This window comes from Protopterus annectens, chromosome 9.part0 (genome assembly GCF_019279795.1).
Source record: "Protopterus annectens isolate FY-2018-M chromosome 9.part0, PAN1.0, whole genome shotgun sequence".
Classification (NCBI taxonomy): domain Eukaryota; kingdom Metazoa; phylum Chordata; order Ceratodontiformes; family Protopteridae; genus Protopterus; species Protopterus annectens.
The window spans coordinates 637,252,238-637,268,168 of record NC_056743.1 but is presented as its reverse complement, the minus strand read 5'-3'; the positions used below and the strand labels follow the sequence as shown (position 1 = coordinate 637,268,168).

Sequence of the window (15,931 nt, the reverse complement as noted above, 5' to 3'; positions counted from 1 at the left end):
TACTTACCTCTTGCTGTCCAAAATGCTCCATTATTGTATGTAACATATTGCTTATTTATATTGTGTATTGTTTTAGTTTGGGCCTGCCACTGGTTATCCTCATTTCAGAGCACTTACTTGGCTAACAAATAACATATGAATGTACAGTTTAGTCATATTTGCAGTCCTCTATGTGATAGTATAGCTGCTGTAGTGCAACACTGATGTCACTATTATAGTGAAGCAAGTGGGTCCACTTCAAAATACTTAAACTCAAAATACTGAGACCAAAATCTCTCAAGCTCAAAATACTGAAAACTCAAAATACTGAAACTCAAAATATCAAAAAGAAAAAAACACAGTACAGAAACACAACTATATTGCAGCACAACTACATACAGAAACATATTACTCTTCTGCAAGTATAAGCAGGGGGGCAAGCCCCCCTGCACCCCCCACACTCCCTGCTACTTAAATATATCAACTCCAAGATTGCACTTCACTAAAGTGCACTCTTGGAGTTGATATATTTAAGTAGCAGGGGGTGTGGAGGGCAGGGGGGGCTTTCCCCCTGCTTATACTTGGAAGAGTAATATGGTTTGTGTTTTATTTGTTTCAGTATGTACTTGTGCTGGGATATAATAAGTGTTGGTATCCTGTGTGTTTTCAGTATTTTGAGTTTTATAGAGATTTTGGCGTCAGTATTTTGAGTTTAGGTATTTTGAAAGTCAGCATTTTGAAGTGGACCCAAAGCAAGTATATTGTGCATGTGGAGTTCCATGCACAATATATTTGTACTATGTAGCAAAGTGATGTAAATAAATTCCATCCTAAAGATCTGGGTTTAATTACCACAGTTTCCACTTGTGTTTTTTAGATGGTACAGTGTTCTGGATCACCCATGAAAACAAATCTGTTACTAGTATGTTTACCTGATTAATAAATATTGGCTGTATAAATCTTTTAAAACTGGAAGAAATGCATTCAGTACTCAGTTTGAACTAAATCATCTATTTATTTTTTGACAGAGTGGTAGTGCTGGATAAGGTGACAGACCTGCTGCTTTTCTTTGGGAAGTTGCTGGTGGTGGGAGGTGTAGGTAAGTACTTTAAGGTAGCAAATTTGTATCTTCTTCTGTACTGTATCATTTTCTTCTGCTAATTCAAGCAGCATGCATCTTTTGTTTTCTTATTTGTACACAAGTATTGTTTGATTTTTTGTTTTTAGAAATCATTGACTTCAGTTTGTAATTTCAGAACTAATTGAATTGCCACTGACAGCTTCATAAATGCAGCTATACAAAAGAGTAAGCCTCACACAAGGTCAACAGACAGACACTGAACTAATAGTCAACATGCAGTCTCCCTTTTTTATTTCATTGTTTGTGTTTACTTAGGCTGGTCCTGGGACCATTTTCAGCTATGACCCAGGCATAAACCCTGAATTACAATGTAATTACATCATATAGCTTACCAGACAACATGTTGCAATGAAAATAATTTAAGATCTGTTAATTATAAAGCCAAGTACATTAAATGGTACTCTGAATTAACATGGGAAGCATGCTTAAGTTAAGTGGATACTGAACATTGTGCCAGGGTATTCACGTTATAGAGAACATTTATTTGCATACTAGAAACTAAATTGCAGCTAAGAGTTAAATAACTGTGTTCACTATTCAGCAGAGATTGTGTAAAATTGCATACAGAAACTGTCTACACAGACAGTTACAAAGGTATTTACATACAGGCATACAATGTGAGGTTAAACTGTTAAGATAGAGAGCTGCATAACTACAGGTGACATTGGGAGGATTTTGTCACAGAGGTTAGGCATCTTTAGCCTTTATTTTTAAGGAATATACATTTGTTTATGGTATCTAGAGATCTGTGTAGCATTTTTCTGAACTCTCTGTAGTCAGTGATACTTCTAAGATCTGAGGTGAGAGGGTTCCAGTTGGCAAGAATAGTTACCGAGTAGCTTTTTTTCTCCTGTGGGTCTTTGGGCCATTTGTTGGATCTGATCTGGCAATGCTAGTATTCTAGACTCGAACTCCTGTAAACTTGTCTCTCCTATAGTCCCCCGTGCTAGTATTTCTCAGACCTGTTTTTTGTTACATTTGTGATTAGATGGATCTCTCCAATATTTTGTTATATTTTCTAGAAATCTGCAACTATCGTACATTTTATAACAGTTCCTTTTAGGTGTCTGTTATTTAGTTTATTCACTTTTATTAGAAAAAGTTTTTCTATTTTTACTCTCTTCTGAGTTGTGTAGGTGGGGGCCTGTTTTCAATACATAGTCATTTAAATTTATATATATTTACATTGTAGTTTTGAATTACATGTTTATTGCCATTTTTCTTCTGTTACCAGACAAATGGATCACCCAGAGAACAATTTCGAAATTTGGGAGGGTGGCTTATTGGCTAAGGTGTTTACCTTACAAACACAAGGTGCAGGGTTTGAGTCTCACAAGGGATAATTGGCTAAGCTTAAAATGGCTCGCAAGGGCAGTTAGCTTAGTACTAAACTATGAACCTATGAACCTATCCCCAATGTGGCCATAAAGACTCCTATAACACCCATGAGTTCTGTATGGTATATCTGAAGGTGGAGCACTTTTCTGAGGACTGCTCAATAAGCTCCTTTGCAGATTTCAAGAGCAAATGTATTCTCAAAGAGTTATTGTCTTCTGATGCTTTGGGTGAAAAATCTAGAAAGGAAAAAAAAAACAGCGAAAGACAGCAAGAGAAGTAGAGCTAGACTCTTCAAAAAAAAGGAAAGATGAGGATACCAAAATCTCCAAGGATGGAGATGAACTTTTTCATCTCCAGAAAAACATATTCCTTCCTTCCTTCCAGTCTTGTTGGAAGCAACTATAATAGTGGACAAATCTCCTTAGTGTCATCCAAACAAACTACAGACCAGAACGATAATCCCAAAGAAGCCGCAAAAATGTCTCCACATAAAAGCTAAAGATTTATTGTAAAATGGCAGTAAATCAGTGAAAAAAAAACCACTGTTAAAATAGTAATGTATAAGCGGTTTCATTCCAAAGTGCATTAATAAGGAACTTCATCAGATAAAACCAACCATCCATCTTTCACAAATTTAAATATACAAGTCACCCAATCAGTTAACTCAACAAAGTCAAACCCCCACAGAGAACCAGTAGGGGTTTCTAAATCTAGACACGCCTCCCAGATAAAAAAAAAAAAAGTCAGCATATTACACTCCATAAGAATGAAACGGATTATAAACTGAACATGCTAAATATACTTAAACTAAATCATGTCTACTTTTATAACCCAGTTCATATTAATCTTTTTATCCCTTTAATCTTAAAAGGCTTTTAATAGATTCAACTTCGTTCAAGCCCGGCCAAAAACAAGAATTTAAATGAAGCTGCCAAGCTAGTTTGGCTTTTCCTAAAGTAGTGTGTTTCTAATACAATGAACTTAAACTCATGGCCAGAATTATTAATGACATGCTTAGCCAGCGTGTTGCTTTCCTTTTTCAATCGAATACCACTTAGGCGTTCACAATGTATTGTTACTATTATGCAAGAAGCCCACAATTTCCAGACAGAAGATACATGAAAAGATTGAGAGAAATTGGAGGAAAGAAAAATACTTCCACAAGAAAAACTGTCAGAAGCTTCAAATGGAAATTTGTGTTCATTAATACAACAGATCCACGAAAAACACTATAGAAACCAAGAAACCTTGGGCCATTTGGAAAAAGAAGCAACTGAGGAAGTATGAAAATATAAGGAACAAAATCTAGACACTTTTGAAAGGTATAAAAAAGAAATATGGACTTGGGGGGAAAAAAAGAGAGATCTGATATGGTGCAATATTTATGCAGAGGAGAAAGCCAAGTTAATCAACACAAAAAGACAGCCCCAAATATATTCAAACAGAAATGGCATCCAGATATGAAAAATTTCACAATAAAAAAATAAGATCACAAAGAGGGAATGTAGAACAGATGACTAGTAAAGTAGAAGTTAAAAAAATAGATGCTGAAGTTATGGAATACTTATGAAGTAAAATATTTAGTGTAAAAAGTCTAACACAGGTTATATCACAGCATGATGGAACAAGTAGTCCCCAAAGTAAAGAGAAACTGGAGGAGCAGGAGACATCTGAAGAAGAAATATGGACATGGGAAAGAAAGAGATTTAATATGGTATAATATTTATGCAGAGGAGAAAGTAAAACTAATCAATACAAAAAGAGCAGCACCAAAGATATTTGAAGAGAAATACAGGAAAAGGAATCTGGACATGGAAAATTTACAGTACGAAAAATAAGAAAAGAGTATTAGTAATGGAGAAGTTAAAGAAATAGAAAGTGAGGTTATGAATCACCTGCAAAGTGAAGAATTTAGTATAGAAAGTTACTTAGTTAACATCACAGCAGGATAGAGCAATGGACAGTCAAATTAAGGAGAATCCAGTGGAGTGGGAAACATTTGATCAGTTGCCATATGAAGATATTTTGGAGCCTTCCATAGGAAACCAATACAAATGTTCAGTTGGAGTAGGAACAAGAAAGTGAGGCAACTCTGACACAGTCAATGTTGAGTAGTGACAGGCCAGTGAGTTCCCATATGAGAGCAATGAATGGCAGAGGATGAATCTGAAGAGAATGTGGCACAGGAAGATGCTCTGGAACTTTCTATAGAATGCCTGCAGGAAATGGAGAACAAAGAATGTTCCCTCGGTTTAGAAGAAAATGATCTAAGAGAAGTGTTGCTTGATTAATAGAGATGGCCAGACATATTAAGGTCAATGAAAGAAAGACTACAAAAGGTCAATAAAACCCCAAAAGTTATAAGTTTGATAAAACAAATGAACACAGTAATTATGATGGTCTATAGAGTCATGCAATATAACAGAAGTAAATAGGATATATTACAGTGAAGCTAGATTAATAACAGATAGTCTTACCACAAGAACACATAGTAGTAAGGGAAAGGAAGGGGAGAAATCAAGTGACATCATGGAAGTACAGAATAGAGAAAACCATAAAGCAAAGGTCACTGTTAGAAGAGCATAGAAGAGGAAACAGATCAACAAAAATACTCAGAAAGATGCACGTGATAAAAGCAACACACAGTATTATAACAGATCATGATCTATCATGCACTATTGCAAATAAACTAAAAATATCAGCACAGTCATAAAAACTTAGAAGATATGTAGATAAATATAAAGGAAAAGTACAAAAAAAGCAATTTATTGATGACCCAGAAAAGATTTATAGACAAGTGGGAAACAAAGCAAAAGGAATTGAAACCCCACCAAAAAAGAAGAAATAGATGCATTTTGGAGAAATATCTATGAAGACCCCGTGGAACATAACAAAGATCCTAAATTGATAGAAGAAGTAAAAATAATAAGTTCAAATATACAGGATATGAAATGCGATGAAGCAATGGTCAGAGAGATTGAAACAAAGTTAAGAAAAGCTTGTAATAGCTTCATATGTGTTTACTAGGCTTAGGTTCATAAGTGTTTACTGGGCTAACAACCACAAGAGCCTTTTTAAGCCTAGCCATGCATCCTAAATCTCTGACAAGTTCTAATACCCTTGATAAGTGTAAGCATGGGCCTGGGAGATGAACCATTTACAGGTTACCTGTGTCCATTGGAAAACCCCAGGCCCAGATGCAGTACTTAACTTATGGCTAAAAGTATTAATATCTTTTCATGAGGATTTAGCCACGAGTAAGAACTATCTAATAAGCACACCCTGAACAGATGGCAGCCTGGTTAACAACAGGAAAAACAATACTCCTACTTAAGATTGAACCTGCAAGCTATCATAAAAATTATAGAGTAATAGCTTACCCTCCAACGATGTATAAATTCTAGACTGGAATTGATACCAACAGAGTTTATAGTTATTTAGAAGAAAACTCAATCATGGCAATAGAATAAAAGGGTAATAAAAGAAATTCATATGGAGCAAAGAATCATTTGCTGTTAAATAAAATCATAATGGATAACTGTAAAAAGGGAAAGAATCCAAGTATGGCATGGATAGACTACAAAAAAGCATTTGACAGTATCCCTCATTCATGAATTAAAGAGTGCTTACAAATTTACAAGATACACCCTACACTGATCAATTACATTACAGTGACCATGAATCAGTGGCAAACCAATTTGCAGTTAAGCCATGATAAAGGACAAATTATTATTCCAGGAATAAAAAGTCAAAGGGGTGGGGGGATATTCGAGGGCGACTCTCTGTCACCACTGCTCTTTTGTCTTGCCCTTAACCCATTAAGCTGTCTACTTAACAGATTAGGTCTTGGATACAGTCTGGCTCCCAGAATACAACAAAAGTGTAAAGACCTCATCTTTTTTGTAGATGATTTAAAACTGTATACTTTATCAGATAAGGAACTTAAAGCACAACTGCAAGTGTTCAAAGTTTTTCAGATGATAAGAATGTCATTTGGTTTTGATAAATGTGCAAATGCAACCTTTAAAGCAGGAAAGCTGCAGCACCAGGAAAACATCAGTTTGGGAAAATAATGTGATATAAAAGAACTTGAGCAAGAGGAGTGAATAAATATTTGGGAGTTGATAGATCAGTAATAAGACATGAACAAATGCGAATAAAACTTAGTATGGAATATTTTAGAAGACTTTAATAATGAAAACAGCATTGACATGTAGAATAAAGTCCAAGCTATAAACCAATTTGCTCTTCCTGTCCTAACTTTCAATTTTGGAGTGATTGACTGGCCCCAAAAGGTGTTGGATAGGTTGAGCAGGAAAACAAGAAGAAAGGATCATGCTCATCAAATAATTTATAAAAACTGGTGTATACCAAGACAATATATTCTCCATTCTGAAGGCAGTATGAGCCTCCTTGAAATTGATTGCCGCCCTATGACTGCAGATCTATACATGCATACATATCTGCTGACCTCACAAATCCCAAATGTAGTGAAAGTTTTGAAACATGAAGACAATAAGTGTAAGATGACTTCCCTGCTTAGTTGTGCAGAAGCATACTGTTCAAGTGCAAATGGGAATCAAACCAGCAGATAAAAATCGGGCAGCAACTGAATGTGCCAAAAAACAAAAGAAAGAATATAATGTGAAGGATCAGATGAAAAGGCAAGGAATGTGGAAAATGCGTAAATATAGTTGCAAGTATAGAAAACTAATGTTGCTTAGGATCGAATGCAGGAATAGTTATGGAGAGATGAATTTAAACCAAAAGACAGAAGGTTAATACTGGCGGCACAAGATAGTGGGCTATGTACACATTACAAAGTCCATTGAACATGTGGGAGAAACAGATAAATATAGGTTTTATAAAACAGAACTGGAAATAATTGCACATCTTGGTGGTGGTTGCGATATACTAATGATGGAAGGACTGTATAGTGAAAGGCATAATAATGTGGCAAGATTGTTGCCTTTGGGATGGTGCAAACATTATAATACTGAAGTAGCTGAAAAACAATGGAAACATGAGCCACAAAGTGTTACAGAAAATGATGAAGTCTATATCATACGGGATCACCCATTAACAACAGTTCAAAAAATAGATGTGAGAAAACCAGATACACAGTAGTCCTTGAAAAGGAGACAGAAGTAGCATTGATCATTGAAATTGCTGCACCCATTGACTACAGTGTCTTGCATACAGAGAGACACAAAGTCATAACATACCAGGATTTACAGGCAGAAATGAGGGCAATGTGGAAGAAGGATGTGCAGACACTTCCAATAGTAGTAGGAGCAATGGGTTTTATAAAAAAGAATTTACAGTCGGACGTAGATATGTCACTGATGCATGTTACTCCATCCGAATTGCAGGAGTCATTACTGAGTACATTGTGGGTTCTGTGAAGAGCACTTCTGACTAATGTCAAAGACTGAAACAATACTAATGTCACGAACTTTAATCATACTTTGATTTAGAATGGGGTCCCTTCCTGTCATGGTATTAGAAACCCAAAAGACTTGGATAAATTAAAAAAGGGAGAAACCAGTTGAGAAAACAAGGAGACATCTCATGAGATAGAAAAGGATAAAGGCAAAGAAAAATGTAGGTCTTGAAGGAAAAGATATCAGGAACACACATCATCTTTTTCTCTGGCTTCATAAATCACTAAAGTCTCAGAACCAACACTGTTCTCTGAGCCAGTATTAGTCAGATCCAACACCCCACCTCCAGGGTTTTCACTGTGCCAGTTTCACAGAGACTTTATTCTCCAATACTGCAGGAAAAACCTTACCATCATTCTATGCCCCTCTCTTCTACCTTGTCTCTTTGGTCAGCCAGATCTACCAGAAATCTTTCTGAAGCAGACACGGCAAGATAATGACATTTCTATGGAGCCACATCCAGCTAGGGCTTCCAAGCTCTGGCTACCATCAGATACAGGGGAATGGGTTTCTTCCCCACATTCATGTGTTGATTCTTCTCTGATCCGCCCTCTTGGAGTGGAGCACCTGGATCCGCGTTCGATCCAGGGCAGGTCTGTGTCAAACCTAAGGATCTGGTGTTCCTCAACACTGATGAGTTCTTTGATTCAGTAAATTAACTATTTTGGAGCTATATGAATCTCTTTGCTGAATGGTTGGCACCAACTTTGACAGGGTAGGGATAGCACCATGGTCTTTGGAACCATTCTTTCCTCTCAGTGGGTCAGAGTTAGACAGTTTGGCTATGAAGTCAGCCTCAAATCCTGACTGTATAGTTTCCTGGGTTGAGCCTCTGTTAGTGGTTTTTGCTGTGAGGGCTAGATTCCCCACATCTGTATTGAGTTTGGCTTTTGAAAGAGTACTCTCCCAACCCAGAGAAAAGGCTAACCTCTTGAGCTCAGAAACATCCTCCCCAGAAGAACTCACCGAGGAGAAACATATGTGCAAAAGGAGGTACCTGGATTCCCCTCAAGAATCCATCGCAGGCGATACTGACTTTGATGAAGGTGAAGGTTGTCCCAGATATCCTCTATTAGGATGCTTTGTTTGGAGATGATATCCTTGAACTGCTTAATCAGAAAGGGGCCTGGTCCTCCCAAACACCTTCTCCAGAGGAGTCCATATTCATATAAGCTTTTGAATCTGTCCCATCACCCACTGATGAGATGACATACTTTATTTCTATGTGGGTTTGGAAGAAGCCAGACTTACCAGACATAACCCAAGAAGCCAGATAAGGTCCTCATCTGCTCCTAAAGATCGTATCCATTGGTGTAAGGGTCCTGCCATGGATTATGTGGTGGTGTTGGTGATCACTGAAAAAGAACTGGAAGAAGAACGTTCTCTGTCAATCTACTGAGCAGAGAATCTCATGTGTTGTACAGGTTTGGCAAGTGAGTTTATGCCTCATCTACCTTTTCAAAGAAGGCACTAAATTATTTGGCACATTACCCATTTCCAGAGAGATCAGACCAAGGAGATCTCCAAATCACTCTCCCAGGGACCCCTGACTACACATGAAAGGAAGTTTTTGATGTGCAATTGACTACCCTCCAATCCCTGTCAAATGTCTCTATGCACCTTATTTCCAATGCTACATTGGATACATTTAGAGCAACTAGCACTGGCATTTCCATTAGGAGACATCCCTGGATGTGGCTTTGTGGTCACATCTAACATTTTAACATGTCTTTTGTTAACCTGCCCCCCCCCCCACACCCCCCTTACAGTGGATCAACCCTTTTTGGTCCTAAAGTAAAAGAAACAATATCCAGAAATGAAAAGGATGGTAAGTCCCTTTCTGCCATAGGGATCAAATTCTCTGTGCGTCAAAAGACCTTCTTGAAAATCAGAAAGGGGGCAAGGGGATTTGATTTCACAAATTTCAAGGGATTACACCTGACACTTCTGGAGATGGAATCCCCCCCACAGCAAGGGGAAAATCTTGAAATGGACACCCTAAGGGCAGAGGTGGTTCACAGAACCAAGACTTCAGGGGTTCTTTCTTTGGTAAGTCTTTTCAGTGATCTTGAACGGCTGTCTGACTGCTACTCTGTGAAGGCAGTCGGGGATGCTTATACCTGCATCCAGAAAGCCTGATCAACCATCACTCAAGACAAATGGGTGCAGAGGATTATAACCAGAGGCTACTTTATTCCCTTCCACTCCCCTCCTATTCTTCCTGATGTGCCACCCACTCAGAGGGAAGCAGGTGCTTTATAAATGATAAAGCTTGTAAGCAATCGAGTCATCCAGTAGGTCCCACCAAACCAGAAAGGATCCAGAATTTACTCAAGGTTCTTTTTAATGAAAAATGCTGGTCTAAGGCCATTCTTGGACCAAAATCATTTGGACAAATTTGTAAAACAAAATTCTGGATGGTCACTGCTGAGAGAGAGATGACTGGATGTGCTAAATAGACCTCCAGGATGCATACTACCATATAAAGATGGACAGACAGTCTAGGAGGTTCATTTTCAGTTCAGAGTCCTGTCCTTTGGTCTCACCACAGTCCCCAGGTGTTCACCACATGCATGGCAATGGTAGCAGCGTGAATTCGAGTACGGGATTATGTCTATTCCCTTATTTGGATGACTGGCTCATTACTGCTCCCACTATGGATCTACTTATTCAAAACAGAGACTTATACAGACCTGGGGACTACAATCAATTTAACAAAATCCAGGCTTCAAGCAGGACAGCCCCTGGAGTTCATGTGGGCATTGTTGAACATGAAACTTCAAATTGCAAAGCTCCCCAGGCAAGGATTATATCTCTACATCAGCACACTTAGGCTGTTCTGTCTTAACAGAATCCACCAGTAAGAATAATTTTTAATCTTTTAGGTTCCATGGCAGCCTCGATCATGCTAGTTTGCTTAGCCATTTACTACATGCGAGTGCCTGAAGTGGACTCTTAGCAGTTCCAGTGGTTGAGAAGACAATGACCCATGTCTTTTCAAGTATCTTTGACAAAAATCTGCACAATACACATCCAGTGGTGGATAAAATCTTCATGTGCATGGGCAAGGATGCCCCTTCACTCTTCCTTCTCCCTAAGCCATGGTGACCACACACACACACACGTCCGTCTTGGGGTGGGGGGCATTAGTTTAAGACTGTCCAGGGTACATGGTCCCAAGCAGAGGCCAGTCTTCACATCAGTGAATTGGAGATGAGAGCAGTTCTCCTAGCTTTGCAGGCTTTTCAGGACTCCCACCCCCCTTGGATGTGACATCTATCCAGACAGACAACATGACAGTTCTTTGATACATGAACAAACAGGAAGGAACCAGATCTTACTCATTATGCCACAAGGCCACGAGAGAATGGCAATGGGTGATATCTTCTCACTGCCTACTAATTGCAATGTATATTCCAAGGAAATGCAGTGTGTTGGCAGACATTTTGAGTAGGTTTGTCCTTCTCCCACACAATGAGAATCCAAATGTTATGGAGCAAATTTTTGGCCGCTGGGGCTGCCCTTGTTTACTTCCTCCCACACCACCAAATGCTGCAAGTTCTTTGCCCTAATGCCCAAGGACAGAGAATCATCGAGAGACAATCTGATCCACAATTGACCCCCTCGTCTCTTTTACACCTTCCCCTCCTACTCGTTTGACATGTAAATTTCTGCAGAAGACATGGCGAGGAACCTCTCATGCATCCTCTTAGGAACTTATTGGCCTCAACAAGTATTTTTTTCCTTTCTCTGGCCTCATGTAATGCCATCCCCCAAAGCTGGGCTCGGCTACAGATCTTCTATCTTTGCCTCACCCAGACATACAATCTTTCAAGTTAGCTGCATGGTTTCTTCAGTTCCAATGATGGTTAGATAGTCCAGGTTTTCATCCTTGGTTGTTCATATTCTGACTTCTTCCCAGAAATCTTCAACAAGAAACATTTTCAAAAGCAAATGGAAAACATTTTCTATCTGGGCAGCTGATAACACTCTAAGATTCCTTTTTGACTCCTTGTTCAGCAATTTTAGAATTTCTTGTGCATCTCTGTTACAAAACAGAGCCAATTATTCCACTATTAAGGTGCAGGTGGTAGCCATGTCCTCTTTCCACATTGGCAAAAAACACACTCCCGTTGCATCTCTAAGGATCAATTCATAAAAATCTACTGAATTTCTTCAGTGTGATATAAAGCATTCTAGTAGTTGTATTAATTTTCTGGATATTAATGTAGCTATTTTAGAGTTTTAGACTTCTAGTCATAGAAAGAATGTTCAGGCCGCAAGATATGTACACAATACCAGTATGCACCGCAGGCATGTTTATAATAATGTTGTCAAAAGCCAAGTTTTGAGAGCAAGTAGGCTAAATACCACCAAAAGAGGCTTCATTACTGAACTTAATACTATGACCAGTGATTTCTATATCAGAGGCTATAACAGAGCCATGATTAGCAGTAATAGAGCATTAGTAACCTCACAAAGAGATGGTGTAGGGAAGCCCTATATGTTGGCAAATAATTTGATTATACACCAGAATGATATATCAGATATAACTAGGAAAGTGGGTTATATTACTAAATTTAATAGATGCACACTACAAATAAAATCTATTATAAGAAAAAATGGAGTGTTTTGGAATCCGACCCTGAAGTAAAAAAAATGGTAGGTGACTGTTTTATGTATAAGAAAGAGAAAAAGTTGAAGGAACCTTTGTTATAAAGATTTTTACCAAGAAAAAAATTTTACATCAAACAAAAAAGTGACTTTGCCATGTCATAATTGCTCTTTTTGTATATATATTAATTTGGAAACTGAATTTATACATCCTGTTTCAAAGAAAAATTTTCGATTTAGGACTTTTGCAACTTGTTCAAGTGAGAATGTTATATACTTAATAATTGTGAGAAGTGCAGTTGTTTCTATGTTGGGAAGACTAATCAAAAATTGAAAGAGCGTATAGCTTCCCATCTATCAGAAAGCTGAAGAAAAGTAGAAACCAATGCATTATGTAAGCATTTGACAGTTTTTGGCAATGATCACACTTTTAGGTTTAGAGTCTTACAAATAGTATTTTTAGGTATACGTGGTGGTGACTTAGTTAATAGGATAGAATTGATTGAATATAGATGGATTACTTTCTTCAGGGCAGACAAACTACCTAGCCTTAATGTAAAAAAAATAGTGTTAAACCACTTTTGAGTGTGTGTGTGTGTGTGTGTGTGTTGTGACTTTCGGCTTTTCCCGGTTAGGGGTCGCCACAATGGAACTCCGGTCCGCTAATGATTGGCAGTTGATTTTTACATACCGAGTTGCCAGCCCTGACGCACAACCTTCAACGAATGTACACCCATTCACGCATGTCTCCACGCAGAAGACGCTCTAACTGAGAGTCGAACCGGACAGTGTCTTACTGTGAGGCGACAACGCTACTGCAGCACCACCACCGCAGTATATATATATATCCAACCACGAAGAAGCTGGAACCGGATAGGAGTGTGCTGTAGAAGTAAAAATATATCCAAAATGCAGCAAACAGCACATAGAGCAAGGCCAGGGCAGATTCCTTATATTTCTATATCAACGGCTACAAGTTTGAGTTACTGTCGAACAACAAGTGAATACAATCCTTCAGTGGCGTTCTCCGTACCAAAAAACCTGTTAGCATTCTTTATGAGAGATCATTGCAGTACGACACTCCAGGAAGCTTCCTAAGAAGAATTACTATTTATTTCATAACAGCACACACGGACATTAAAACAAAACAAATGCAGATAAGCGTTTTCGGGTTCCAGTGTTAAATCTTCATCAGATCCATGACATGGATGATAATGTCCAATCTTGTGCTAAAAGGTTGAGAGGCAGGCAGGATTATTATTATTATTTCTGTGTTGCAGTACTTAGGGTGTTGTGTTCAGATGTGCTTTGATTGAAGAGTTTCAAACTGTTTCTTTTACCATTGCATCACTGGCATTCATGCTACATGAATTTTGTTGTAAGTTCTCTTTTGTATTTTTATTGCAAATGCAGATGCACTTGACAACCCTTTCTTGTTAACATCTTATGCATTGCTCCTTCAAGAGTGCATTGTTAGGTATATTCCTGGATATCTGCAGTTTGATTGATAATTAGGGGGAAAAAAGGTGCTGAGATTGTAAAGGCTAATGACCCTGATCTGCAGTACTTTACTGATGGTACACATTTTTTGTTTGTTTATTTTACACATTAATCAAGTGGTGTCCAGTAGATCCATAAAGTGTCTTGTAACAATTTTTATTTATTTAATGTCTTTATTTTATTTTGATATTTAGGTAGTCTAACCCAAAACCCGTTTCAGCCATGGCCCAAACTAGTGGCACATTCAACACATATATCAGTGTTACACAGAATATTACATATGATAATTACAGTGCAAACAATTTAAATATAATTGAGGCAACAGCTTGAGGTCTTTAAAAGAGAAATGACTATTTTGGCATATTGGTAAGGATATTTTGTTAATTTCTTTGTTGCTTTGGTGAATACCACCATGCAAACTGCAGCTTTTGCAACAGAATACTTAATATTTGACTTGTTAAGTTCAGACAGGTTTGCAGAATTTGTGAATATTTCTTTCTCACCAGTGATTTGCAGACAGAATAATTCTGTTCACTGACTTAGGGTAAACATTTAAAAACATCGTGTTTCAAAACATGTTCACCATCTTTTCTAGCTATAAATGCTCTTTTTTTCATTCTTCTTTCTTTCACAGGTGTGTTAGCATTCTTCTTCTTCAGTGGCCGCATTTCCATTCCTGATCCACAGTTTCAGTCTCCAGTTCTCAATTATTACTGGATACCCATCTTGGTATGTCAATGTATTTCCTTAAATAAAATGAGTAAAATGTAGTGTAATTTGTGTGCACTGTCATATATTGACAAACATTCTGCATCGGATGTTTTAATATACCCAAGTATTTCTGTCTTCATTGAAATTTGCATGGCAACCAAATCTTCACAGGTTCCTTTTGCTACCATTTTTTGACTGTGATGATATGAGTTCAGGTACATCACTGGTCTGTCCCAGATGAAGAATAAAGCACGAGATGAACAAGTTCATTAAGCAGTACAAGGACTCCCAGAGAACGCTCATCATACTGATCCCTTCTGCAGTAGCCTGAGCTATATAGGTTATATCCTGCATATGATACAACAGCCAGACAGCTTCCAAAGTTTCAGGGTACTTTATACACACCCAAACTGTCAGTCAGCTTGAGTGGAGCTGAGTTGACAAAAAAGACAGGTTTGAGTGCAAAGCCCTTCACAGCTTTCTTGCTGCTGAAGAATACACTCCTCTAAGGTCTTTGAGGATTGACAGTCAGCTTGTGCAATTTCTTTGCTGGGAAGATGAGTTCCTTTTAAGGTAAAAAAAAATATGTTTAAACAATTGTTTAATAACACTTTTCTGTTTAAGAAAGTTATTTTAAATCTAGGAGATTATGTTTTAATGGAGTGTCACAAGACTGTGTTGTACTTTTAAATTAGAGCACTTTTTTCTGAGAGTTTAAAGTAATTGAAAACAACTTTTTCTGTGGGGAAATTGTTTTTTTACTTTTTCAGGCTGGCAAAGTGTTTTAAAGTACTTTTTACTGTGTTTTTATGAACAAAACTGACTTATAAAGACTTTAAAGTATTACTGGCTTTTGCTGCTTGTTTTCCCTGGTAAAGAGGCAGCATTTGTGGCCTGAACATGGAACAAACTGGTTGGTCTTTCTTCCAGCCTCAAGAAGAAAGTTAAGTAAACAGCTTTTACCATAACAGCAGGCTAGCAGTTTGCCTGAGCTGCAGGTGGGTGACTCTACTGTGACCTTTAGTTGTACTTCAAAGCACTCATTTTTTGCCTCAGATCCCTCTGCTGTAGCACCCACAGCCGCTATGGACCAGGAATTAGCCACATCCTCTGCAGCTGTTGAGATCACCTTATTGGTCAAGGGAAGACCCACCCTTGTTGGTCCTGGGAGAGTGAACAGGGAGGACTTCCCTGTTTAGTTAAA

The 15,931-nt window shown here is 38.0% G+C and overlaps 1 protein-coding gene across 1 annotated transcript in view; it reads left to right on the top strand.

Annotated features, from left to right (window-relative positions):
- SLC44A4 (solute carrier family 44 member 4) overlaps positions 1-15,931 on the top strand; it is a 1,277,084-nt gene that overhangs the window by 1,155,103 nt on the left and 106,050 nt on the right. The window contains exons 20-21 of the mRNA XM_044082136.1: positions 1,008-1,078; positions 14,651-14,745. Coding sequence (XP_043938071.1) covers positions 1,008-1,078; positions 14,651-14,745 — 166 coding nt within the window. The remainder of the gene's footprint in view (positions 1-1,007; positions 1,079-14,650; positions 14,746-15,931) is intronic.